The sequence below is a fragment of the Aspergillus luchuensis genome, chromosome 6 (genome assembly GCF_016861625.1).
Source record: "Aspergillus luchuensis IFO 4308 DNA, chromosome 6, nearly complete sequence".
Classification (NCBI taxonomy): Eukaryota; Fungi; Ascomycota; class Eurotiomycetes; order Eurotiales; family Aspergillaceae; genus Aspergillus; species Aspergillus luchuensis.
Window position 1 is genome coordinate 561,871 of NC_054854.1, and position 25,000 is coordinate 586,870.

At 51.6% G+C, this 25,000-nt stretch overlaps 10 protein-coding genes across 10 annotated transcripts; 5 read left to right on the forward strand and 5 right to left on the reverse strand.

Annotated features, from left to right (window-relative positions):
- Positions 1–19: 19 nt before the first annotated feature.
- On the reverse strand, positions 20–4,823 carry AKAW2_60194A (sulfite reductase (NADPH) subunit beta; the record flags this gene model as incomplete). Its single annotated transcript, XM_041692292.1, has 4 exons — positions 20–49; positions 106–4,488; positions 4,545–4,684; positions 4,793–4,823. 4 exons carry the CDS (start codon positions 4,821–4,823, stop codon positions 20–22), a joined length of 4,584 nt encoding a protein of 1,527 aa, XP_041545692.1.
- Positions 4,824–5,924: 1,101 nt separating this feature from the next.
- Positions 5,925–6,254, forward strand: AKAW2_60195S (uncharacterized protein; the record flags this gene model as incomplete). Its single annotated transcript, XM_041692293.1, has 1 exon — positions 5,925–6,254. One exon carries the CDS (start codon positions 5,925–5,927, stop codon positions 6,252–6,254), a length of 330 nt encoding a protein of 109 aa, XP_041545693.1.
- Positions 6,255–6,536: 282 nt separating this feature from the next.
- Positions 6,537–7,694, reverse strand: AKAW2_60196A (inositol phosphorylceramide synthase regulatory subunit KEI1; the record flags this gene model as incomplete). The annotated part of the gene is made up of 2 exons (XM_041692294.1): positions 6,537–7,508; positions 7,653–7,694. 2 exons carry the CDS (start codon positions 7,692–7,694, stop codon positions 6,537–6,539), a joined length of 1,014 nt encoding a protein of 337 aa, XP_041545694.1.
- A 1,281-nt stretch (positions 7,695–8,975) lies between these two features.
- On the reverse strand, positions 8,976–9,929 carry RAB6A (Rab family GTPase YPT6; the record flags this gene model as incomplete). The annotated part of the gene is made up of 5 exons (XM_041692295.1): positions 8,976–9,034; positions 9,099–9,501; positions 9,631–9,719; positions 9,788–9,813; positions 9,877–9,929. 5 exons carry the CDS (start codon positions 9,927–9,929, stop codon positions 8,976–8,978), a joined length of 630 nt encoding a protein of 209 aa, XP_041545695.1.
- A 530-nt stretch (positions 9,930–10,459) lies between these two features.
- VMA16 (H(+)-transporting V0 sector ATPase subunit c'') lies at positions 10,460–11,308 on the forward strand (the record flags this gene model as incomplete). Its single annotated transcript, XM_041692296.1, has 5 exons — positions 10,460–10,517; positions 10,587–10,621; positions 10,681–10,772; positions 10,835–11,143; positions 11,200–11,308. 5 exons carry the CDS (start codon positions 10,460–10,462, stop codon positions 11,306–11,308), a joined length of 603 nt encoding a protein of 200 aa, XP_041545696.1.
- A 465-nt stretch (positions 11,309–11,773) lies between these two features.
- Positions 11,774–14,077, forward strand: AKAW2_60199S (bifunctional molybdopterin adenylyltransferase MobB/molybdopterin molybdotransferase MoeA family protein; the record flags this gene model as incomplete). The annotated part of the gene is made up of 4 exons (XM_041692297.1): positions 11,774–12,043; positions 12,097–12,137; positions 12,199–12,236; positions 12,291–14,077. 4 exons carry the CDS (start codon positions 11,774–11,776, stop codon positions 14,075–14,077), a joined length of 2,136 nt encoding a protein of 711 aa, XP_041545697.1.
- A 407-nt stretch (positions 14,078–14,484) lies between these two features.
- AKAW2_60200A (DDHD family phospholipase) lies at positions 14,485–17,611 on the reverse strand (the record flags this gene model as incomplete). The annotated part of the gene is made up of 4 exons (XM_041692298.1): positions 14,485–14,960; positions 15,015–15,152; positions 15,209–16,529; positions 16,592–17,611. The coding sequence occupies 4 exons, from the start codon at positions 17,609–17,611 to the stop codon at positions 14,485–14,487; spliced, it is 2,955 nt and encodes a 984-aa protein (XP_041545698.1).
- A 1,582-nt stretch (positions 17,612–19,193) lies between these two features.
- Positions 19,194–20,408, reverse strand: AKAW2_60201A (uncharacterized protein; the record flags this gene model as incomplete). The annotated part of the gene is made up of 1 exon (XM_041692299.1): positions 19,194–20,408. One exon carries the CDS (start codon positions 20,406–20,408, stop codon positions 19,194–19,196), a length of 1,215 nt encoding a protein of 404 aa, XP_041545699.1.
- Positions 20,409–22,258: 1,850 nt separating this feature from the next.
- Positions 22,259–23,159, forward strand: AKAW2_60202S (CXXC motif containing zinc binding protein; the record flags this gene model as incomplete). Its single annotated transcript, XM_041692301.1, has 5 exons — positions 22,259–22,293; positions 22,448–22,562; positions 22,627–22,692; positions 22,785–22,907; positions 23,016–23,159. 5 exons carry the CDS (start codon positions 22,259–22,261, stop codon positions 23,157–23,159), a joined length of 483 nt encoding a protein of 160 aa, XP_041545700.1.
- Positions 23,160–23,725: 566 nt separating this feature from the next.
- On the forward strand, positions 23,726–24,327 carry AKAW2_60203S (small nuclear ribonucleoprotein F; the record flags this gene model as incomplete). The annotated part of the gene is made up of 4 exons (XM_041692302.1): positions 23,726–23,731; positions 23,828–23,865; positions 23,963–24,118; positions 24,261–24,327. The coding sequence occupies 4 exons, from the start codon at positions 23,726–23,728 to the stop codon at positions 24,325–24,327; spliced, it is 267 nt and encodes an 88-aa protein (XP_041545701.1).
- Positions 24,328–25,000: the final 673 nt, after the last annotated feature.

Consider the following 25,000-nt stretch of genomic DNA (forward strand, 5'->3'; position numbering starts at 1 on the left):
TTTGGGATATCTCCAACGTCTACTCCTCGTCCTCGTCATCTTCAGCAACCTGTAGAAGTTGTTAGTAATGTGTCAAATGGAATGGATAAAAAAGGGTCAACATACTCCTTCGTGGAAGTTCTGTCCGTCAGTGGTCGCCTTGATGACACCCGCACGGATACACCAATCTCCGAATCTCTCAGGGGTCTCGCCATCAGTGTTACGCTCCTGGGAGTAACGCTTGAGAAGACCCTTCATGATATCGAGGATCTCATCCTCCTTAATCGAAGAGCGGTAGAGCTTGTTCAGACGCTGGCCGTGGTAACCACCACCGAGGTACATGTTGTACGCACCGTAGGCCTTACCAACGAAAGCAACTTCAGCAAGCCAGGGTCTGGCACAGCCGTTGGGGCAACCAGTCATACGCATGACAATGCTGTCGCTGGCCAAACCAACCTCCTCAAGAGTGGACTCCAGCTTGCCGATAAGGACCGGGAGGTAACGCTCGGACTCAGCCATGGCGAGACCACAGGTAGGGAAGGCAACACAAGCAGAGGAAGAAAGACGCAGACCGCTGAAGGAGGTGTTGTCGAGCTTGTACTGAGCCATCAGCTCCTTGATGGCGGGAAGGTCTGCATCCTCAATGTTGGACAGGATCAAGTGCTGGTTACCGGTGAGACGGAACTCGCCCTTGTCGAGCTTGGCAAGCTCACGCAGACCAGTGCGCATCTTGAAGTCAGCGGTGTCCTCAATACGTCCGTTCTCGATGAAGAACGTGAAGTGGTTGAGACCCTTCTCGTCCTTCAGCCAGCCGAAGGTATCAACGTTCGAAACGAACTTGAAGGGACGGGGCTCGGCAAAGCGCAGGCCCTCGGGAAGAAGGGCCTCGACCTTCTCCTTGTAGGCATCCACGCCCATGTCGTCGATGGTGTACTTTAGACGAGCGTGCTTACGGTTCTTGCGGTCACCGTGGTCACGCTGGACGAGCATGATCTTCTCACAGACAATGTGAGCCTGGTCAGCAGGGACGTAACCGAACATGCGTCCCGTCTGGGGGTAGGTCTTCTTGTTGTTGTGAGTAGCACCCATACCACCACCGGCAGTGATGTTGAAACCTTCGAGGTGTCCATCGGCGCCCTTGATGGCGATCAGACCAATATCGTGTGCGTAGACATCGGTATCGTTGTGGGGAGGAATGGCAATGGTGATCTTGAATTTACGGGGAAGGTAAGTGGGACCGTAAAGCGGCTCATGGTCAACAACAGCGTCGCCCGCAACCTGGACCTTCTTGTCGTCCTCATCCTTCAACCAGATCTCGTGATACGCAGTAGTCGCGGGAAGCAAGTGATCACTGATCTTCTGGGCGACGGCGTGCGTCTCACGGTGGAAGTAAGAAAGCTCAGGGAGGGAACTGCACATGACGTTACGGTTGACATCACCGCAAGCAGCAATGGTGGTCATGAGCGACTTGTTGATAGCGCGCATTGCGCCGCGGAGCTTGCGCTTGATAACACCGTGGAACTGGAAGGTCTGTCTGGTAGTCAACTTCATGGTCTCGTTACCATGAGAGCTACTGATAGCATCCATCTGCAGCCACTGGAGGGGAGTGGCCACACCACCGGGCAGTCGACAACGGATCATGAAGCTGTAAGCAGGCTCAAGACCCTGGGCCTTGCGCTCATCACGGACATCACGGTCATCCTGCATGTAAGTACCGTGGAACTTGGTGAGCTGCTGGTCACTGGCGGAGATGGCACCAGTGGTTTCATCCAGCAGTCCCTCGGCGATGGTACCACGCAGGTAGTTGGACTGGATCTTGATATCCTCGTTAGTCAACGGTGCAGGCTCCTCCGGCAAACCCTCGACCTTGTCCACACCCAGAGCCTGCCAGAGACGAGGCTCCCACTCGGAATAGCCGGTCTGGAAGGCATCGGGATCTTGGTCGTCACCGAGTCCAATGTCGGTCAGCTTGCGTCCACCAAGGAAGGCGATACGAGCATCAAGGTCCTTGGCGGGCTTGTTGTAGTAGATTCTGTCTTCCTTGCGCGGCCAGTAGTGGCTGTCACCAAGACCGAAAACGGAGTAGTTGATGGAAGACAGATCCAAGTCACCGGTGTTCTTCACGAACTCCCACAGGCCACGGCCATTCTGGGGAAATTCACCCTGACCGGCAGTACTGGAGATGAAGACCACGTTTTCTTCGGTGGCGAGATCATCAAGGGGATAGTCATCCATGGCCATGACCATGGTCTTCAAGCCTCTGGCACGACCGCGGTTGCCGAGGCGCTTCGCCAGAGTCGCGGCGTTGCCGTTGTCGGAGGCGAAGAGAATGGTCAGAGGAGCACCGAAGAGACCCTCAAGGAGCTTCTCATAAGAGTCCTTAGCCTGGCGCTTCTGAAGAGAGCGGACCTCAGTTCCGTAAGACTCAGAAAGCACAGCTGAGTACTTGGGGTGACGGTTCATAAGCTGGGTAAGCTGGTTGTCCCTGCGAAGGAACTCTTCAAGTTCGCGCCGGATCCGGTCCGAGTCCAGAGAGAACTTAGGTTCATCGTTCTCATCGTTGCCGGGGTTCCAGCGGTACAGGGGCCAGTAGCCAAGGTCAACAGCCTTCTTGGTCTCCTGGAGTACAGTCAAGGCAGAGTCATTCTCCTGGTTGTAGGGGAGGTAGGCAACAACAACGGAGGGACCCTTGAACTGCTCGGCCTCAGCCATAGCCTGGAGAACCTGAGTGTACGAGCCGTAGACGGCGACGGAAGCAACATAGGCGTTGCCAAAGTTCATGGCATACAGACCAATGTCCTTCTTTCTGCGCGTGGGGTCCGCGGCGGTGCGTTCGGAGTAGGGCTGCGAATCAATGACGAGCATGTTGACGTTGGCTCCGGAGGCAAGGACATGGTGAACACCGGAGTTGCCGAGATCATAAGCCCAGGCGTCAGAGCCGATGAGCCACAGGGACTCATCGTAGAAGAGCTTCTTGGACTGCAAGAGCTGTCTGGAAAGCTGAGAACCGTCGTTGGAGAGGCGGGCAATGACATCGGGTGCCAGCTTGTTGGCCTTGGAGGTATCTGCAGCACTGAGGGCCCAGTTGGAGAGCCATTTCCGGGGGACATCAGTGGCGAAGCTGGTGGACTTGGAGGCCTCCTCGACTTCGCGGATAAAGCGCTGGCGGTGCTCCAGCCTGGCGGTCAGCGCACCAAATCCGTATTCAGGGCTGGCAGCAATGGTGGAGGAGATTCCGGCGTGCTTCGAGCCCAGCTGGTTGGCGATGTGCAGGCGTTCACCGAAGAGCTGGTTGAGGATCTTAAGGTAGGCGTTCTCAACATGGGGCTGCTCGAGAGAAGTCTCAATGGACGGGACCTTGGAAGTTCCGATCTCAAGGTTCTGAATGGGGGAGGGAGAGCTCAGGTTCTGCACAATGCCACGAAGAGCCTGGACGGCGGTGGAGGGCTCAACATATCCCAGTCTGTATCCCACAATCTTGGGGGCGGCCCGACCAGCAGCCGGGGAGAGACTGGAAAGAAGATCCATGAACGCCGGTCCCCACTTCGTAGTCTTGCGGACCTGCTCCAGCACGGCGATCTTCTCAATCGAGCTAGGGATAGATTCAACAATCTGGCCTCCAACCCAGGGGCGGTACAACCGCGCAGTGATCAAGCCAACGTTTCCAAGCTCACTGGAAGCCTCCTCCTTGCCCAGAACGTCGACAAACACGCCAGTCGAGCCGAAGACGAAGATGGCCGACTTGGCATCGGAGGGACCAGTGTACTCAATCGCGCGGTAGTTGCGTCCGGTGGTCTCAGACAACACATTCCATATTTGAGAGGTCCATTCGAAAATGTCTGTAGCACTGACGGGCCGAGTGGCCGAGGCGTCAATGGTGGTGGCAGCGGAGCTAGTCGCACGGCTATCGACACTGCTGTCCCTCTGAGAAGAGCCGACAGACGAAGTGTCAACACTGACATTGGAAGGAGTCTGAGTTGCCTGGGCAGGGGTGGAAGAACCCTCGACCTGGCTGGTGGCAGTGTCCACATCCTCAGTCACTGTAGCGACCCGTCCGGAGTCAGTGTACAGCGTCTGGGCACCCAGGCCAGACGTATGTGTCACAGAGCTTCCGCCCAAGTTGAGAACGGACCGAAGGACCTCGGCGTCTTCCTCAGCAATGGCGTCATCGCGAGCGGAGTTGGCAGGGTCGAAGAAGTGGATGACACCCTTGCCGGACTTGCGGGACAACGCGTGAGCAGTGATAGCAATATCCTGGGCCTCCTGGAGCGTCTCAGAGTGCAGGAAAGTGAACCCGCATTGCCTGATAGAGCTGATCACGGAGTAATCTGGGAAGGGGTAGGGCTCCAGAGCGACATGGATGACGACAGGGGTGTTCGCCAGGCGGTAGAGGTGAGGGATGGAGGAGAGCAAGGTAGAGGAGGTGGTCACGACAGACACAGTGTTTCCAGTCTGCAGAGGGTGGAAAGCGGAGAGGAGGGGATCTTCGTTATAGCGAACAGCCACAACCTGTGCAGATAGTTAGATCTGCCTTCATACAGTCCTTATGAAACAGTGTGACTCACGTCAGTAACACCGCGGGGCAGAATGCTACGGGCATTGCTGGCCTTCAGGGTCTTGAGAGTCTTGGAGAACCAGGAATCGGCCTGCAATGACGGCTGAACGGAGAGAACGACATCGCTGGCCAAGTAAGCGACTCTCGCCACTGGAAGCATCAGGAGAATGGTTAGCACTCAGATCGGACCATGAATGATTCCTTTTGAATGATAGAGTTCCAATCAGACAAAGAGAGGGAACCAGAGGAACAGCATACCTGCTTCACCTGCAGTCGAAACGGATGCCATATTGACAATTGCTAGCTGCGCAGCGTAAAGCGCAGGAAGTGGGATGGCAGAGAGAACTGGATATCACCGCATACGGTGACTCCCCACTCAATTCGAGATCAATAAATGAGGATAATGGGGTAGGAGAAAGAGGAGGAAAAAGAAGAGGAGAAGTGGAATGACTCCAGGTAAAGACAGGGGAAATTTTAGCTTCACACTCAGCCCGTCTTTCCCTAATTTTTCTACAAATCTCCGTGCAGCGACGAGCAATGGTTCTGCTCCTCATAGACTTTTGGGGCCCTTCTCCGCCATCGGGGTTGGATTAGCCCGACGCTGATTGGATTGCGATCACGACATCGATGCAAACAGCCGCTGAACGGCCTTGCAAACATCCCCGATCAGGTCAAGTGCGGGGGCCTCGTGACTGGCCCTCGAGCACGTCACCCCGTTGATGCCTCGTGTATCAGGCAGTTATCGGCTTTTGCTCTGAATGCCGGCGGATTTCAAAGCACGAACTACTTACTAGTACAACTACTAGTAACTAACAACAACATCAGAATGATTCACACAGACTTGAGTTAATCTCATTGTATTGAAGTTGTTCCCGTATAACCTATTTGTTATACAAAGAACACAACAGTTACTAGTATAAACCTTCGTGCCTTTATCTACTACTAGTAGTAATGATGATGCAGATTTCACCCTGCTCATGGTAGTCGGATATATATTCAGTCAATCCCAGGTATCGGTGCTACTGGCAACCACTAGTAAGGTGTTACTATGACTCTTTCATGTACTCCGGCTGTACTACCAAGAGATTTGTGTAGTATCATGCAATTACATCGGGATTTCTCGCGGGCTTTGCTGGGCTTCGCTCCAGACATGCAACTGACATCATCCTTTCTCGGGCGAGACAGCATCGGAGATAACTCGGATCAGACGCTAGATGCACAGTAGATAATTACTTATACAGCACGGCACCATCTGATCTTATGGAAACCAAGCCACAATTAAATGCCAGTGAAAGCTGACGAATCAAGATTGGCGAGGGGTATCTATTTCTTGCACATAAAATATATGACGCTGTTCTCGGGCGCCCAAGTATGATGGGGGAAGAAATATATGCAAATCCCTAGCATGATGCGACAAAAATGTACCCTGAAAAACAAGATAACGCCTCGAACGAACCATCCCTATGTCGATACAAATATACAGGTCCGAGACGCCAAGTCCATGTCGGCCGTGACGACAAACCTCAAAAGCCATTATATATTCATCCTTCCAGCTATGATGCCGCCTGGTAGCCCGCACCTTTCGCGCGCGCGACTATTTGATGGATGTCGTTTCAATATCACACCATCGCTGCACAAGCCAGGACCGAAGAAGCGCGGTACCGTCCTCCCTTATTCCCCTATGTCCCCCATTGTCCCGATTCATAAACAGTGTATGTAGATCATTTCGGCATATATAATAACAGGTTGGAAAGGAAAACCACGCAACGTGGGTGGACACGAAGGGGGAGGCTATGGAGTTGTGAGCCCTCCACAGTAGAGTGTGGCATCGCCATCAAGAACCAAGCTCTCGCTCTGTCCTTGTGTGCGATACGGCAGACGGTGACAGATCATGTCCGCCGAGATGCGCCCTTGAGCCCCTTGGTAGAGTTGAAATGTAATTACCGGGTCAGAGACCGAGGATCCTCAATTGAAATTATTCCAATGCAAGACGATCGCAGAATTACCTGCTCTCGGTCCAACCGTTCATCTTGACGTTCATTCCTGGGGCCTGTTCATGGATCGGTTGTTGTAAGGCTACGGCTTGAAAAGCGGACTGGGAGGGTTGGGGAGGTCCGGTTCCCGAGCGACGCCTTCTCTCCCGCTCGAGAGGGCCGGGAAGTTCGGTGTCTTCCGCACGAGCGCGGAAACGGCGGCCAAGGGTGGCCATCCAGTTTCCGCCTTCTTCATCCTCGCCGAGCCAGTAGTTGCGACCGATGCTGATCATGATGCGCCCGAGCTTTCCTTGCCAACCTTGGCCATCAGGGCTATACGGGGAGAAAGGCTCCCGGTCAATGTCTGCAATACTGGCGACGCTTGCGATGGAGGTATTACGGCTGTGGGTTGGGAGCTGGGTGTGGCGAGGGACGGCGACGTAGAGACGGAGGGCCTGACGAGCAAAAGCGAGCATGACGAAAACGAAGTAGATGCGAATAACCCAGAGACAGCAAATGACAAAGATGCTTTGGAAGCTTTCGGGCTGTGCCACAGCGTTTCCGAGAGCATCCGGTCTCCTTGCGTAGTGACCGCTCTCTGTTGTGGTGGTGTCGTACTTGGGGCTGGTGAAGCCAGCGGTCTGGGCGATGGTCTCACCACCCGGTCCCGAGGCGCTGCCGTTGTCGTAATGCTGAGACACGACTAGGAACCAGGTCACACCGAAAGCTGCAGTATAGGCGGCATTGATCAGGCTGTCCAAGACATAGAGCCAAGCGAGCGCGAGGCATTGTAGTGGCGTTTGTTTCCGGATGTGCGGGAAGAGCAGAGCTGTGAGGCCGAGGGCGAGGAGGGAGTAAATGTACATGGACAGCTGCACCGGGGAGAGGTGGTAGCCGGTCAACAGGGCGAGCAAGCCATAGAGTCCGCTAATTTTGTTGAGGAGTAAGGAGAGAGTGATCAAGGAAGCTCCGGTTTGGAGGCTCATAACATAGAGGAAGGTCTGTGTGAAGGTCACCGGAAAGCCGGGATGCGATGGTTAGCCTCATTACAGCGCGCGACCGGGCAACGGGGTCCAAACAGGGTCTGGGTTCCCATCCTAATTTTTTCATTTAACCGCCGGGGGGTGTGTAATGTTAAAACATACCTCTGGCCGCGGGATGCGGAAGAGACGGGTTGATAAACCCATGATTGATATCGCCGAGAAGAGATATCAGAGTTAAGGGAATGTTATGTAGGAGAGGGGGGAAGATATGAGGGTTGTTGGTGGTGGTGGTGGTGGAAGGTGGAAGGAAGGGAGCGACAGAAAGAGGAAAAGGAATGGAAGGGCTGGCGGGAAGAGCGAGATTGAAAGGACTAAAGAGGACGCAGCAGGGCGTGTTTAAGTGACGCCTGGCGCCCAATTGCGGGTTTCACAGGGGCACGATTTTCCGGGCGATCCGCCCGCCGATCGATGCCCTTTTCTTGCTTGTGTTGCTTGCAACAGACCCTGTGGTCACCGCCAATGCTGCCCCATGACGTTGTTTGTTGGCTGTAGCAACAACAGCACCAGAAAGCTACATACATACATACTACCCCTGTTATACTGACTATATTATAATGCTGCGATCAAACAGTATCGATATCGGAATCAAACAAATTCTGTGTTCGATGGTGGCCCTAGTTCTACCCTACTTCTTTCGCCCCCCGTCTGGATGGATCCCCTGCCGACTAGGAGGTACTAGACTGTGCATGTCGTACGTACATACTCTGCTTGACCTGTGCTTGCCAAGACATAATACGAGTACGACCAATGCTACTGCCTGTTGGCCTGCTTACTATCGAACCCACCATTGTGCATGAATTCCTCTGCTCAGGGGCTGATCTTGAAAGGGTTTTCCCCATTATGTTGTTGATTTTTCTCCGACAAGACTAGTCAGATCGCCGGGATGAGCGGTTGACACGATAACCTAATCGTCACTGCCCCCTCGTTGATCATACGACTTGGTAGAGCCACCGATCCCAACAAAAGCTTATGCCACCCATGACTTGGCCATTGCAACATGAACGCCATCTGGAGTAGTGGTATTTCTAAGCAAATCGCAGCAGTAGCATCATCATTATCATCCATGATGCTCCCGGAGCAAGCGACACAGACGAGAAAACAGCACAAAAGTCGGGAAACCGCGGGGAAATGCAATATGATGTCAATGCACAAGCCGAACGCCTGGGTCTCCCGTCAAAAGTCGGATTCAAGGTAAGGTTTCAGGAAGCGCAAGAGAAGACGCATTCAAAAGAAAAAGAAAGAAAAGCTCAAGCTTGATCTAAACACGCTATTCACCTGGAACATAAAGGGAAAAAAATGTACATCTTAAAAATGAAGAGCATTATGGACAATCTCAAGCCTCATCATTGAGATTCAGGCACAGATAGAGGGATCGCAAGTAGTAGGGAGTATGGCCGGGGTAGAACGAATTAGAGAGTACAACATCTAGCAGGCGCATCCGTCGTTGGTCGTGGTCTCTTTCGGGGTAATGTTGACATCAATCACTGTCAAAGCCGTCAGTATTCATCCGTGTAACTTTAAGCCATGGGCGGGGAAAGGGTAACGCACTTTGGTTGTCTCCCCGGTTGGCTTCACCCTCCATGCCGGGTAGGGCTTGCGCAATTCTCCTGAAAAGCTGCTTCACATTGTGACCAACTTTAGCACTGGTCTCAATGAACATCAAGCCGTTCTTCTTGGCCTCCTCCTCGCCCTGCGCCGTCGTGACCTCGCGCTTGTCGTTCAAATCGGTCTTGTTGCCCACCAGAACGATGATCACATCGTTACCGCGTTCCCCACGTACATCGTCGATCCATTTGCGTGTGTTCTGGAAGGACTTGGCGTTGGAGATATCGTAGACCACGACCGCGACACTCGAGTCACGGATGTAGGAAGGAATCAAGGATCGGAAACGCTCTTGACCGGCGGTGTCCCAAAGTTGAAGGCGAACAGTTCTATCTTCCAAGTACATAGTCTAGGATGGGCAATGCGAATCAGCTTCCTGCAGTAGCGCGAGCGTATGGGGGAACCGTGAGACCGGGTGAGAATGGCTCGGGTGAGTGCCTGCTAATGTAGGGGAAGCAGTCGACTAGGCGTAGTATACCTTTGACAGGAAATCGATTCCAATGGTAGCTTGGTACGTGTTGTCAAACGAGTCGTACATGAACCGTGTGATCAGGGAAGTTTTTCCAACTGTGAGGAAGATGTCAGAGACCGGGTGGCGCCAATGGTTGGGGTATTGTCGCAGAAGATATCCGTACCACTCTGCTCGCCCAAGAAAACCAGCCTGCAATTCGATTAGCCGCACATTCACGAAAGCTGGAAGGGATATACTACAGGCGGGACATACTTGAACTTCTTCAAAGGGTTCGAATACGACCCTACCCCGGAGGTGGATGCCATGACTGCAGATGTTCTGATAGTAGGAGTGGTGGCGGAATCAGGGGTAGCGGAGGCACGTCGCAAAGTCAACAAGTGTTAAGGCGGTGGACAACGGTCAGGTGGGAGAAGGAGGGCACTAGGGATACAAGGACATATATTGGGGGTGGAAGTATATCTGGGGGAGAGACGAGAGGTGCGAAAAGCGACCGTATATATCGGGGAGCAGAGAGGTTCAGCAAGACGACGACGATGACTGGAGGAGAGCTCGACCCATGGATCGGTCCGGGGAACTTGGACAGTATTATGTACTCCGTATTTGTATTAAACTGGGATGATGGACTGACAAGCACACGCCCGCGGATTAATCGGCGGCCCGACCTCCACCTCCCGCTGTACTTGCGGCTTGTTCCAGCTACACGCTTCGGTCAAGAGCTCCCTACGCTCCTCCTCTGACTCCCTATCTTCTGCTCCTCTCCTCTTCGGGGCCCCCGTCGTTTGTTTTCTTGATATTCTTCAGCACTCAGGCAGTGCCGAAAACCGGGGTTTTCATCATGGGTCTCCTCTATCCTTCCGGTGTTGTAATCGTGGCAGCAGCGGTGGTAGGACTGTGTAAGTAAACCATCATTCTGGCGCGGCGGGCTTCATCAAGACACTAATTTCCTTGGTTTCCATGATTAGACTACCTCTTCCGCGGTGAAGGCGAAAAGATTAACGTACGTCACGGACCCCCTACGACCACGATGACCAGTGAACACCCGCTAATTCGATCTAGATCGGTTACTTCCTCGAGTCGGTGTCTCCGTATGCCTGGGCGAACTTTGGAATTGCCATGTGCATTGGCTTGTCGGTGGTTGGTGCGGCATGGTATGGCTTTACAATTCCGGCTTGTGTTATTGAGAACGGGATACTGACTGCGTTCCGATCAGGGGTATCTTCTTGACCGGCTCCTCGATCGTTGGTGGAGGTGTCAAAGCACCCAGAATCCGTACCAAGAACTTGATCTCGATTATTTTCTGTGAAGTCGTGGCTATCTATGGTGTCATCATGGCCATCGTCTTCTCCTCCAAGCTCAACCTCGTTGAAGGCGATGAGGCCTTCTCTGGCAGCAACTACTACACCGGATACGCGCTGTTCTGGGGCGGTATCACTGTGGGCGCCTGCAATCTGATTTGCGGTATCTCCGTCGGTATTAACGGAAGTGGTGCGGCCCTGGCCGATGCTGCTGACCCTAGCTTGTTCGTCAGCCCCTTCATTCGATTAGCGGAGTGAACGCTAACAATATGCACGATAGGTTCGTCAAGATTCTGGTTATCGAAATCTTCAGCTCCGTTCTCGGTCTCTTCGGATTGATTGTTGGGCTTCTGGTTGGAGGAAAGGCACTCGACTTTGGAGCTGCTTGAAGAATGCTGCTGGTGGAGATGTAGAGGGCTATGATGGGGATGATCTGTACGACCTATATCATTCTTGTCTTCACTTTTCTGTTATTTGTCCTATTTATAGGCCGCATTGGGCGCATGGATTCGATTTGACTGTAGACCGGTTGGCTATGCGTGAATTGCATTGATAGTCTTGTTTTTGTTGCTTTGCCTGATGGGAAAAGGAGAGGAGGAAAGGTGTACAGTAATTGCTAGGAGATATCATAGGAACATTTTATCAAACGAAGATAAATAGCGAGCACAAGTATTTCACGTCGTAAGCTGCAAGTTGTAGTAGCAGATTTGTAGTATGTATGCAGCATACTTAATAGTAGGCGCTGCGGGTCACCAATCCGGCCAGTCAAGCAGCCTCCGCTCTTATCAACATCCATCTCCGTTCTCCCCGCCGTCCCGGTAGGAGACTCTCCAACAACCCCTCACTTCTCTACAATGGCAGACAACACCCTCAAAGCGGCGATCTTGATCGTCTCAGATACCGCCTCGCAAGATCCATCCACAGACAGAGTGGGAGACACACTGACTACCGTCATCTCAGCCGAAGGGTCGAATAACTGGGGCACGGCCGTTATCAAGATCGTCCCCGATAATGTGTTGGAGATCCAACGCTCCATTTGTGACTGGACTGATGGTCCAAACTGGGTCAATCTTGTGGTCGTAAGCGGTGGTACTGGGTTTGCTACCAAGGATATCACGCCTGAGGTCGGTCTTCTACCTCCCTTTGAGCTTCGTATTTCTTGGCTAATGCCAGACAGGCCGTATCGCCTCTCATCCATCGCCATGCATCTGGCCTGGTGTGCGTCTACTCCAGCTCTCCTATTTCGACTTTATGTTCGACACTAACTTACTGCACCTAGACACGGCATGATTGCAGCTTCTCTCAAAGTCACCCCTTGTAAGGCTGTCAGCAACAACATTGCAATACTCGCCTGCTAACAAACACCACCAGTTGCAATGATGTCTCGCCCTGTTGCAGGTGTGCGAGACAAGACGTTGATAGTCACTGTACCCGGATCTCCCAAAGGGGCCAAGGAGAACCTCGAAGCAATCATCAAGCTCTTGCCGCATGCGTGTAGCCAGGCGGCTGGCGCAAACTCCAGAGCCCTGCACGCAGGCGGGGTCAAGAAACTGGAAGCCGAGGCAGGGGTGTCTGCGCCATCTCCCTCTGGCAGCAAGGCAGACCATCACCATCACCACCACCATCATCATCACGGAGGACATGATCATAGTCATGGACATGCCGTTCCCCGCGCACATACTTCCCCGTCAGAACGTCCCCAATCAAACGACCCTAACGCCGGCCCAAACCGTCGATACCGCGAGTCTCCGTACCCAATGCTCTCTGTTGACGAAGCGCTTAAACTGATCAGTCAACACACGCCCGAACCGACAATCATTGAAGCTCCGGTGACAACCGCTCTCGTTGGATCCGTCATTGCCGAAGATGTCTACGCCCGGGAAGCCGTGCCCGCATACCGTGCCAGTATCGTCGACGGCTACGCCGTCATCGCCCCCGAATCACCCGATGCCGGGCCCAACACCAAGGGGATCTTCCCCGTGGCATCTATAACCCACGCCAACGAAGGAGGCATTCTATCCCCCCTCGAACCCGGTACCATCGCGCGAATCACCACCGGCGCACCGCTTCCCCCCAACGCCAACGCCGTAGTAATGGTCGAAGACACGGTCCTCGCCTCCTCGACCCCCGACGGCCAAGAAGAAGCAACCGTCGAGATCCTAACCGGCGACATCAAGCCCCAAGAAAACGTCCGCGAACCAGGCAGCGACGTAGCTCTGGGGTCCTGCATCCTCCGCAAAGGCGACCTGATCACCTCAGTAGGCGGCGAGATCGGCCTTCTGGCCGCAACAGGGACCCAGACCGTGAAAGTCTACAAGAAACCCTGTATCGGAGTCCTCAGCACAGGCGACGAACTCGTCGAACACAACGACCCTCGCAAGCTCCAAGGCGGCCAAATCCGTGACTCGAATCGCCCGTCCCTCCTCTCCTGCCTCACCTCCTGGGGCTTCCCCACCGTCGACCTCGGCATCGCCCGCGACACTCCAGTCGGAGAACTCGAGCAAAGCCTCCGCGACGCCCTCAGAGGCGTCGGCAAAGCCCAATCCAGCGTCGACGTAATCATCACGACCGGCGGCGTCTCAATGGGCGAACTCGACCTCCTCAAACCCACCATCGAGCGTTCCCTCGGCGGAACCATTCACTTCGGCCGCGTCTCCATGAAACCAGGCAAACCTACCACCTTCGCCACAATCCCATTCAAGCCCTCCTCCACACCATCATCATCACAGCAGCAACAAGAACGCGAAACCAAACTCATCTTCTCCCTCCCCGGTAATCCTGCCTCCGCGCTCGTCACCCTCAATCTCTTCGTACTGCCCTCCCTCCACAAGCTCATGGGCATGGAACAGCGCAAGATCACCCCCGCTGGGATCTCCCCGCCCCTCGGCCTTCCGCTTGTGTCTGTGGCGCTGGCGCATCCGTTCCCCGTTGATAAGAAACGCACTGAGTATCATCGAGCCATTGTTACGGCGTCGCGCGAGGATGGTCGGCTCTATGCTATGAGTACGGGATTGGAGGGGGTGGGACAGCGTAGCTCCAGAGTGGGTAGTTTGGCGAGTGCGAATGCGTTGTTGGTGCTGAAGCCGGGGACTGGGAAGGTGGAGAAGGGGTCGTTGGTTGAGGCGTTGATGATGGGGGCTGTGGTGCCGGAGAAATGAGGAGAATCAAATTAACTACAAGGATTTTTTGCTCTGGTAGGATCTATAGCATAGTATACATTACTTTTTCACGGTATGCAAGCACTACTTCTTCTGAATCATGACCTTGTAGTGTAGATATTCGTTATTTGCCCCAAATATGCAAGAATACAAAAATTCTATGCCAGAACATAGCAAAACAAGATGTGAAGTTATTGTATCAAATCGCACTCTGGACTCCAAAACAAGGGTATCGCTACCACCAAGAAAAAACAAGTATTAGATCAAGATCTGCACCACAAGGTTCCCAGGACCAGTCGCACATGCTAACCAAATATGACTCAGTAGACTTAGACAAGAATGAATAGGTAGAAGGCCAAAGCGCAATTCATGCAGAACTTCGTAAGTGCATAGGTCAGACCACCGCATCAGCCTTTATGTATCTTCCACCCCTTCTTCTTCGCCGCCCTCAGCACAGGCAGGGTATATTCTCTGCCCTGTTTGCGAGCGACTTCGATGACGATAAAGCGCACGAAGTCAGTCAGGGTCCAGTAGCTGCTATGCGCGCTGAGCATATTCAGGTATTGGATGTTCAGGGGCCCGCCGCCGCCAGAGAGGAAGTAGTCGATCTGGCCGTTGTCGTTAAGCAGGAACATGCGCTTTTCGGCGATTTCTTCATGTGTGAAGTCGTGGGTTTCTAGTTCGACGTTGGTGGGGAGTTTGTTGAGGGTTGCTGGACGGGTGGGGACGGTGGTGGTTGAGGGGAGTAGAGCTGGGGGTGTGCTCCAGCGGAATACGCTGCCTACGGATTGCCAGAAGGATGCGGCGGAGGTTGGGATGGAGGCGGGTCGGAGGGATCTGGCGAGGCCGCTGTCAACGGCGGCGTTGACGTGGTAGGCGATTGCTGGGGTGTGTGTTAGTATGAGCTGGTTGGAAATGAGGAATATAAGGTGCTTACGATCGGTGGTGTGCATGATGTTGTATAGGTTGTCGACGGCTAGACAGCCGTATGTGTCTGCTTCACCTGCTACGCCTCGAAGCCGATCGTCGCCTTCACAGCCGGGTTTGTCTCGTCCTCGTCGAGGTAGTAAGTTCGCTGCGTGAGATTTAGCCCGAGGATGACATAGAAGGTGGACGAGAGTTTGAAATTACCTTTGTTGAGAAGGAGGAAGAAACCGGCCGGACTGCCACATATAAATAGGTTCTTCGTATCAAATTCGAAGATGTCTCCGTGAACTTCGGTTTTGGAAAAGTTGAAGGTTGGGATTTTCGTTGGCTGATGAGTGAGAATGTCCAAGGCCATGGCGCTCCCCAGGGAATGTGCAAGCAGATGTACCCGCCCGTTCTGCTGGAATCCTGGGTTGTTCTCACACCAGAGTCGAAAGATGCGGTTAGCTTCTTTGACTACTGCTCGTATCATCTTAGGCTTATGATGAGACAGATAGTACGGGATGTCCAGCATGACATCGCTGATCAATGATCTGACAGCCGGTATCGTCTGCGGCGTGATATCGTCTAGAGAATAGTGATTCGCAGCGGGATCTTCCCCAGCTGGAGACTCCAGGTTGGCTTCATCTAAGGACAAGGTAGAACGCCAATTGACAGGAAGGGCCATAATGCCTCCATGGCCTGGGCGCACATGTGGCCAGACGGGTTCGCTGTTTAACTCCACGTTAATTTGCCTCCGAAAGGCATTGATAGCATGGGTGAAGTGAAAGCTCTCCATCCGTTCCGACAGTTTCTGGCCAATACCGTGTATGACTAGCACCAAATCTGTTGGAGCAGGCCGCAATTCCTCTATCGCACATGCATAGCAAATGGGCTCAATGGATGTCGTCGACATCGCTCGAGATTGGGTGCTCCGCAGGTAGTTCCTCACGTCTACTGGGCTGGGTTTGCTCGGGTGTAGTCGGTCCCATAATCGTCTACTAAAGCCGCGAATCACAGGAATACCAATTTGTCTCCCTTTACGGATCGCACTGAGCGGCTTGCGTCCCCTTGACACAGATGGAAGAAGGCTAGGCCGGAGAATCTGTGCGTTTCTCGCGTCAGCGTAGATGACGCTAGAATTCAAGAACGGCTTGACAGTGTCGGATTGCGCGGATGTACTACCCGCAGCTCGGTTGAGATCTAACGGCATGATTTCAGGTCTTTTGCGCTTGTCTTCGTTCGACAGACGAGAGGTCGAGCTTCGAGTTTCAGAACCTGGCGCAGCCATAGCAGTAGGTGGTCTAGTTGTGTTCTCTTTCGGCCAGAGCTTGTGTACGATCTTCAATTCGGCATCGGCACCATTCTCAACGCAGCTATTAAGTTCATCTTGCCATGTTTCGGTCCATGGTTTCAGGTAGTTGTAGCCATCTTCCAATCTATTGGCGAGTTCGGTCTCCACGGGTAGCATAGTATTCTTGTAGAACCACGTCGCACGAAATACGCTCGAAATATCATGTAGGGGGCTCCAGTAAATCGGTTTCATCTGTCCGAATTTAGCCGCTTGCTATCATGGTCAACCGTGTTTATAAAGGTAATTGGACTTACCTTGAGACTCGGTAATTCAACCAGATGAAGCCGAGATGCACCTACGGGAACTTTGTGCCGTGGCTCCTCAACCGGGTCGGCTTCTCCCGTTTCACCATCATCCTCGTCGGGAGAGGCCTGTCGAATCGTCGTCCGTAATCCCGATGGTTTCGGTACAGATTGAGTGGGTGGATCGATCAAGGAATCCTGGTTCCCATCTTTCGACGATATAGATTCCACCGACCGGCCTAATGGGCTGTGTCTGGGAGAGACTGGAGCTCTGGCAAAAGGGGAACCACTGATGCTCACATCGCGCGAAGGATAGCTTCGCGGACTGGTGCTTTCTGCGCCATCAGCTCCTGCATCGTCACTTGTTAGTACTTCATTAGCCTTAGTTTCTACCGAACCGAACTTGTCATTGAAAGGCGGCTCCAGTTTGCGTCGTACACCTGTGCCGGCTGTAGGACCGCCATCTAAGCTACTACCAAGTGTGCGTGACCTTTCTCGAGACCCTTTGTTGTTTACGCCAGCCTTACTAGCTTCAATTCTGGACCGTATTTGAGAGCTGGGAGGTAATTGGTCATCCAAGGAGCGTGAAGGGGCACCGGCAGAGCTCTTCTGGCTACCAGCCAAGCTTGTGTCATGTAGTCCCTTTTGTTTCAATTTCCCCGGATCCACAGAAAACCCCCGGCCTGGTACATCGATGCCCGAGTTCCTAGTTGACGAAGTACCACTTTGAGATTTGTATTTCGCATCGAGCTCTTTCCTTATGGTCTGCTGCAATTGTTTCCAAGAATCTTCCAGGGCGGCATTATCCCTGACTGAGAAAGGCTGGAGCGGAGCCCACTCATTCCCCGAACCTTGACCGCTAGTTGGAGGAGGAAGGGCAGCCAACGGATCGTCGATTGCAAGGGTGGACGTGTAAAAGAACTGCGGGCGAACGCTAGGTGGTTTATCCGAAGAAAGCCAGGCAGAGAGATCGGGGTCGTCTTCCGCGAGTAAACAAGAAGGGCCGTAGGTATGGATAGGGCCGGTCGTCATCGTGACGGCGAGTAGCAGGGACAGGACTATCGCAAAAGAGAGCTGTGTAAATAAACCAAGCCTGTGCAAAGTGACCAAGGGCTAACCAGCATGACAGTAAGTCCGAGTCGGGAGCAAATATAGGCAGAAGCGCTGTGCTGTTGTTAAAAATGTCCAGCGCGCGCTGGATTGTAGGTCAGCAAGGGAGGCCAGGTATCAGCGAGAGCTTCGAAAAAGCCCGATACCAGCTTTGAGGATAAGATTCATAATCAAAAGAGATGCAGTAAAAAGACCTGTAATACTCCAGAAGCCAGCCAGGCAGCTGGAGATGGATCGGAGACAAGAGTAGGTGGCAGCAGCAGAAAAGGTGAATCCAGGTGAATCTGCAGACTCCAGAAAACCCCATGACGTCGGCCCACGTGAAAGCCGGCCAGGCGATCGCCGATCTCGATTGGCAGCCCCAAACAACTCGTCCACTACTAGTAATAATATTTCAACTATTACTAACACAGCACCAGCCACGAAGGATCATCCCTCTTCCTTTCTTTGTGGGAATATCACTGGATCTGCAAGTTGCTCGATTTGCTCAAGTAAAACCGGTGAGTGTGTCGCACCAAGCGGGCCCAGAGACGAAGCTTACGGAGTTATCGCGGCTAACTAACTGTCAGAGTGGATCTTGGTTAACTTTTACTATCTTATCTCTCTCCTACTATGGAGTAGACCGCAAGATTAAGCCATACGGATGCTGGAGGGCTCCTAGCGTGGGCAGAAAACTCTCGATACTATTAGGAACATGCTAAGCTATGCAAGGAAGACCACTCGACCACGTAGCTAATTAGAGGTTGCCAACAAATACACAGCGCCTTCTACCTTCCCGTAAACAGGGCCCGACATCTTAAGCCTGAAGCTTATTCGATGTTTTGCACCAGACACGATGGTTGAGCTGTGCGGATTGCTGTCAATCGCACCAAGCAGACTACTCATACCGGGTCCCTGTTATAGTTGATCATCCTCAAGAACTTTGGCGGACCTTCTCGGAATATTATGAACCATTGCGCGGATGATCTGGCATGATGGTGGAGTGTGATCTTCTGTTGTGTCAAACGGGCGCCTGGTCACTCGTAAGTGGGTTCAAATGATTGGTTATATATTGCCCGGGGAATCTTAGGCACTTTAAGTGGTCTCAGGTCACCTCGGGCCCCATCATTGTATTTAGAGGTTTCAGGACTATGTGGTGATGCATACGTGGCGATTGGTCCACTGGCTGCACGGTGAGTTGTGTCTGCAGGAAAGCGCCCGCCAAGCCAAGCTGTCAGCTCTCTCTAAGGTGGAGTCGAGTATCTTGATACGCTCATTAACCGTCTACGAGAGTCTTCGATGAGAATTGTTCATCAATGTGTCATGGCCTGGATTGGAATTTTATCTAGATCATAAATACTACGCTTAATAAAGCCGTGCTAAGACACTAATTACTCGTCACCGCTTCTAGCATGTACCATTGCCTGCTGTGCTGAGCTGGAAGGTGAGACAGACAACGGGGATAAAAGAAAACCGAAGCAAAACGAGGAAGATAATAGAGAGACACCAAGTCGCTCAATGCGCCTTAAAAATGATGTCCATCGTACTTTCGACAGGGGAGATGCGACTTCTCATGGCTACCATCGACCTGGCAAAGCTTCTCGAGATGAGACTTCATCAAGGAAAGTATGCTCATCTGGAGCTCTTCGAACGTGAGGTAGGTGGTAAGGGGTGCGTCCAGCATATCCAGCAATTTATGAATGTCATGCATGTGCTTGCGAACAGCGCTATCGGGGAAACAGAACGTGCGAACGCCCATCTCCTTACTGAGTGCCTTCCAATTATTCAAGTTCGACTTGAGGAGAACTAGATTAGATGAACATTCGCCGCTGAAGCGCAGAGTTCGGACATTTGCCAGAATCAGCCGGCGCTGGGTGGCCTGGTCGAACTGGAACTCAATGACCTGAGGCCGGTTTTTCGATCCCCAGTAGTTGGTGACCTTGCGAATCGACTCTTCAGACAGACGGCCCTCATTGTATTGTCCGAGAAGGAACTTATTGGCGCTGACACAGAGCATGACCTCCATTTCTGAGTATAGCTTGGCCTGTGTCGGAGGATCTAGCGAGATGGGAATGGTTGATTCGGGGACAAGCCTTGGGCGAAGGGTGGCATGGATAATGGGGTTTGGGTGAGCCCTGGCCACATCCTCGGCCTGAAATATCAATATCAGCATGTCTATACTGTGAAATGAGATAAGAAGGTCACTTACGAGTTCTTCCACTTGCTTGATAACCTTCCTGCCCAGACCTCTCAAGCCTCTGAACTTGTGAGTGTCCCTCGACAAATCCTTCATGTCGGCAGTGCATCCAAGCCAGCCGTTCTCACCGAAGAGCTTCTTGTGCGTGGTCTTTGTTGGCATGAGGGCAGGTTCCACACAGGACGCATCTAGCTGATCATGCGGATAGTGCTCAACGGGGTGGACAGGACGGGGGAGCACGTTTCTGAAACTATCACCATTCTCGATCAGAGCAGTTTGTCCAGTTCGAAGCCCGTCTTGGGTCTGATACAAAGGCTTATGCTCTCTTCCGTTCTGGAGCAAGGTGCATGGCTGCTTAGGGACGTGATGGTCGGCATAGCACTGGCATTCTCTCAGCAGAGATGCAGATGCTTCTCGATGGACACAAGACTTTTCGTTTCCGGAATGGGTCGACTGTGATGACGGAGAGGAGAGACTTGGCGAGCCTTCTGAGGAGAGGATCATTTCAGTTGTGGCCTGGGCGGATTTGTTCCACATATCCATGATCTTGTCGTAGAAGGGATTGATCCTAGCAATTTCCTCGTAGCTGAGGTTTCTCCATTGCAGTCAGCATCGTTGAATGGGAGCAACAGAAGGATATCTTACTCCGGGCTGAGCATGATGGGGACCTCCCAAGTCTCGTTGCTTTCGTTATTGCTCTCCATCCTGAAGTCGAGGTGTTTCAGTCAACCGATCGAGTAAGATGAGGCTTAGATAGACGAAGTCTGACAGGCAACGAAGGCACTGAGGTATGCAGAGATGATCAAAGTGTTTAGATAGACAAGAACCCGAAGATGTTGAAGGGTATAGTCAAGACGGCCAGACACATAGGACACAATTACCTATCCTATTGTTCTATTGTGAGCCTATTGTCCCCATTGAATGCAGTAAAACTGAAACTATACCAGTATCACGCCTACAAAATGAGGGTTTTCATATATACAGGGCAGTATTTTCCCCAAATAGGAAATCATATAGTGAATAATGCTATTGTTCTCAACAATAGAGCACCTTGACCTAACATGTGTTCCTAGACTAAGCCATAAGAGGTTATTCTATAACATTTGAACAATAGGATCTTGGACAATAGGACTTTCTCAATAGGCTTTATTGAATTCTCCTATTGTTGCTATAAGGCATTCATTCAGTGTTATTGGTCCAGATTCACCTTAACACCAAACACAGAGATCAAGCTAGGTACATTGTGCTAAAAGCGATTGTAGAAAGCACCGAACGAGTAATGATCAAATAGGAGGGCACTGAGTAGCTAGCTAAATTGCTGCTATGTTTTATAAAAACGATTCTATTCAAGTGAGCTGTACTTCCTACGTGCCTTTCGAGGCCAACCCTAGGTGAGGCTATACCCATACCACACCACAGCAGACTTCAGGAGATGTTCCGCTTATAGTTTTAGTAGGTAAGTGGCTGTCTAAGAGCGTTGCAGCTATTTCCAAAATTCACAAACTGCTGTAACTACAGCATCACTTACAATCATAAATCTATAGTATTTACCGACCTAACATCATCAATCGGCATGCCGATGCCATAAGCTGGTGCAATCCCAACTGCCTCTGGGGGACTTCTCTCTACTTGGCTCGGAATTGTAGATGTCTCCACAAATTCCAAGTCTCGGAACGTGCCCCCGACTGTGAGCGGCACACGGTACATGATATTTCATCAGTGTGCATTCCCAAGCATGAATCGATTGTGAAAGCACTGAGTCCGGAAGCTGGTCTGTAAGTCTTGGATGCAGTCTCGGTAGCAGTAGTGACTCAGAATTCTCAGCGAAGGATAGCACCTATGAAGTATTTCACCGGTGTGAGCGGAGCCACATAAAATCACTCTAGCTCATAGTTTATGAATATAGGGCATCTTTCACACCAGTGGATGAGATCCAGTGCAACTGAAATTGCGGTGCAAAGGATGGCCACCACCCTGATCTGGAGTCAATTACCTAGCTAAATGTAGTGTGAGTTCTTATCTGTTTAGTAATGGTGGAGAAAAGAGATGATCATCAAATTGGTGTTAAAGCTTCAAGATCCTCATTAGTATTGGTCTGATAGATGTCACTGCCTACCAGTTAGGAATAATGTACTATATAATGTCTCTAAGTTTACTTTCTGGCTATACAACACTGCATAGTTAACTACCACGGAATCCCAAGCAGAATGAGTCCCTCAATGTTGGTAGTTTTGACAAACACAAGAATATGGCGCTGAAGTGAATAAGGGCAGCAAGCGGGAGGGCGGTAGAGTCTTTATGTGTGCTTCCGAAACCGACATCACGGCCCCGCACTGAAGAACTTCCTTCCTCCATATCAACACACACGCGCCCAAGCAGCAAATACAGTCAAGATGCTTTCCCTCGTCCTATCTGCCGAACTCAGCGGGTATGTATTGTCTTTTTTCTACTAACTGATCTTTCCACCCATGCATACTTTTTATAAACCCCCCAAAAGTCACTTGCCATTTCCCCTCCGCAAAGATTCTTCCCCGCACCTCACCTAGAACGAACTCCAACTCACATATCTTCACCCCAAACAGCGTCACCGACCTCCGTCCCAAGGACACTGAGGAAGAGCCCTACTACTACACTTTCAAAGTGCAATGCACCTCTTGCCGTGAAACTCACCCCAACTGGGTCAGCTTCAACCGCTTCGTAAGTCCGCTTTTGCTTTTCCGTCCTATAGATTCCCAGACAAGGAAACTTACTATATATGCAGGAGCAGCACGAGATTCCCGGTAGTAGGGGCGAGGCGAACTTTGTCTGGAAATGCAAGCTGTGCCAGGTGGGTTGACTTTTATCTTCTAACCTCGTTCTCGCAACCGAGAGCACTGAAACATCTGAGATAATACGTAAGCTAATACTGACTGATACTAGAAAACCCATTCTGCCTCTATCACTGCCGGCCCCAATGTCTACGAGGCGGATGAGAAGCGCACTGCGAAGAAGGTGATTGAAATCGACTGCAGAGGATTGGAGTTTACGGAGTTTAAGGCTGATGTAAGTAACTCTTGCCTCTCTTACATTTCCCATCTTTTTTTAAGTGGTGCTTTTAAATGCCCCTGGCTGGACTACGAAGAGATTATCATAGCTAACTGCTTATATCAGGGTGATTGGGAAGCAAAGGGAGCCGAGTCCTCTACTCCTTTCACCGGCATTGATTTGTCGGAGGGAGAGTGGTATGACTACGATGAGAAGGCTGGAGATGAGGTTTCGATTAAGGAGATTAACTTCCAGGTCGGAAGGGCGTAAGAAAGAGGGATCATGAGTGGTCCTTGTATTATCTCTTAATGAGAAATGGAGTGTAGTTTAGCCTGTGTAATCGACAATCGGAGCCTAAAGACGTCTTTTATGCTGCTAAGTACTCTGTGTAAAACACTATGTGGGGATCAAGGAGTACCAGTCGTTTTAGTCCCAACTACCAGAAGAAGCTGATATACTCGAAGAGTTCTACAACCAAAGAACTATATTATTAAATTTCGATAGAGGAAGAACAAATGGCCTGGTTGATGAAATGCGGAGCGATATTGCAGTGCTCAGAAGGCGGTGTCTCTGTGTGGCTTCTGATTGGACGATACCCGCGTCTGGCGGCATCACATTTTCGCGGACGGCATCAGCTCCGTCAAGTTGGCTCTGCGATCTCCGATAGACTGCCCAGCTCTTTTACAGCACGCGACCAGCTCAATCTCACCTGGACGTGGAGACCGTCATATTTTATTTCTACCATTATCCGTTTCCTTTGGCGCGTCTATCCTCATCGACTTCCATATTTTACGATTTCCTGCTGAGCAGCTGGCATTGATTCGAGACCACCAACAATGAGTGTTCGTACTCTCCTATCCCAATTCCATTGAATCCGTCTTTATCTTTAAGCGTACACTCTTAATGTCATGGGGTGTAAGCTAACTCAGCGAATCTAGTTCAACCCTGTCAACCCCCGGCCTTTCCTTCAGGCTAGGTACGCACCCGGTCCCTTGTCGCTTGATCGCCCCGTCGCACTCCCATCTTATAACTAGCAATTTCTACCGGAAAACATCCTCTAATTCTTTTCGCAGAGTCGGTACCGAGGTCATCATCCGTCTCAAGTGGGGTCAAACGGAATACAAGGGCAAGCTTGAGAGCATCGATTCGTACATGAACGTGCTGCTCCGTGATACGGAAGAGTTCATCGATGGAAAGAACACGGGAACATTGGGTCTGGTGCTGATTAGGTGCGTTTATTCGGTCGGGAGCTATCTTGGAGGCTGGGGTTCCTGATACCAGTGCTGGAAGCTGGGCATCCGTTACCCCTCCTCTGAGATGCACATGTGCGCGCATATTAGGAGAATATTTACTAACGCAACACGCTGATAGGTGTAACAACATCCTCTGGATGGGCTCAGCGGACAGCGTGGAAATGACGGACCTGGGACTACGATAGACGAAATCGGGCGCTATACCAGGCAAATGAAGACACATATACCAATAACTCTTCCCGATAAGATACGCGCACATTGGAAAGGTGCTCAGAAAGAGGCATATTGACGGATTTTCATGTACGGGTTTTTAAAGCAAGCTCCGTCCTCTACTTTTCTTTATTTCTGGACCAGGCGTTTTTTACATTGATGGCTTTCGAGGATTGATTCGGGGGAAATGCAGTCTGAATTGTGCGGAGCTTGCTGGAAAATCTGACGGTCAAGGACATAAGAGAATAAGGTCTCTCTGATTCTGGTTTCCTACTCACTATCTGGCACTGGATCATGGGTGTGTGGTTATTTATCTATCCGCAGCCTGTGACGTTTCTATGTGCCGCTGAATGTTCCTGTCAAGTATCTAGCCACCTAGACGAATAAGATAATTACAAAAGGCAACGAGTTGGAAGTAAGTTCATTGCACGTACTAAGTAGCCTGGGGCCAGTGTTGTTTGCCTTGGACTACTGCCAGAGAGAGCCTCTGCTTTACCCCACTCAACCATATCATTCATTCACGTCAACATCCCCTCCGCATTACGCCGCCCACTTCGCTCCGAGGACTGAGGGCAGCAGTAGCAAGAGACATATTCAGAAGTTACTAACGTTGTTAGTCAGAAGAAGCCAGAGGGCTTACAAGAAAAG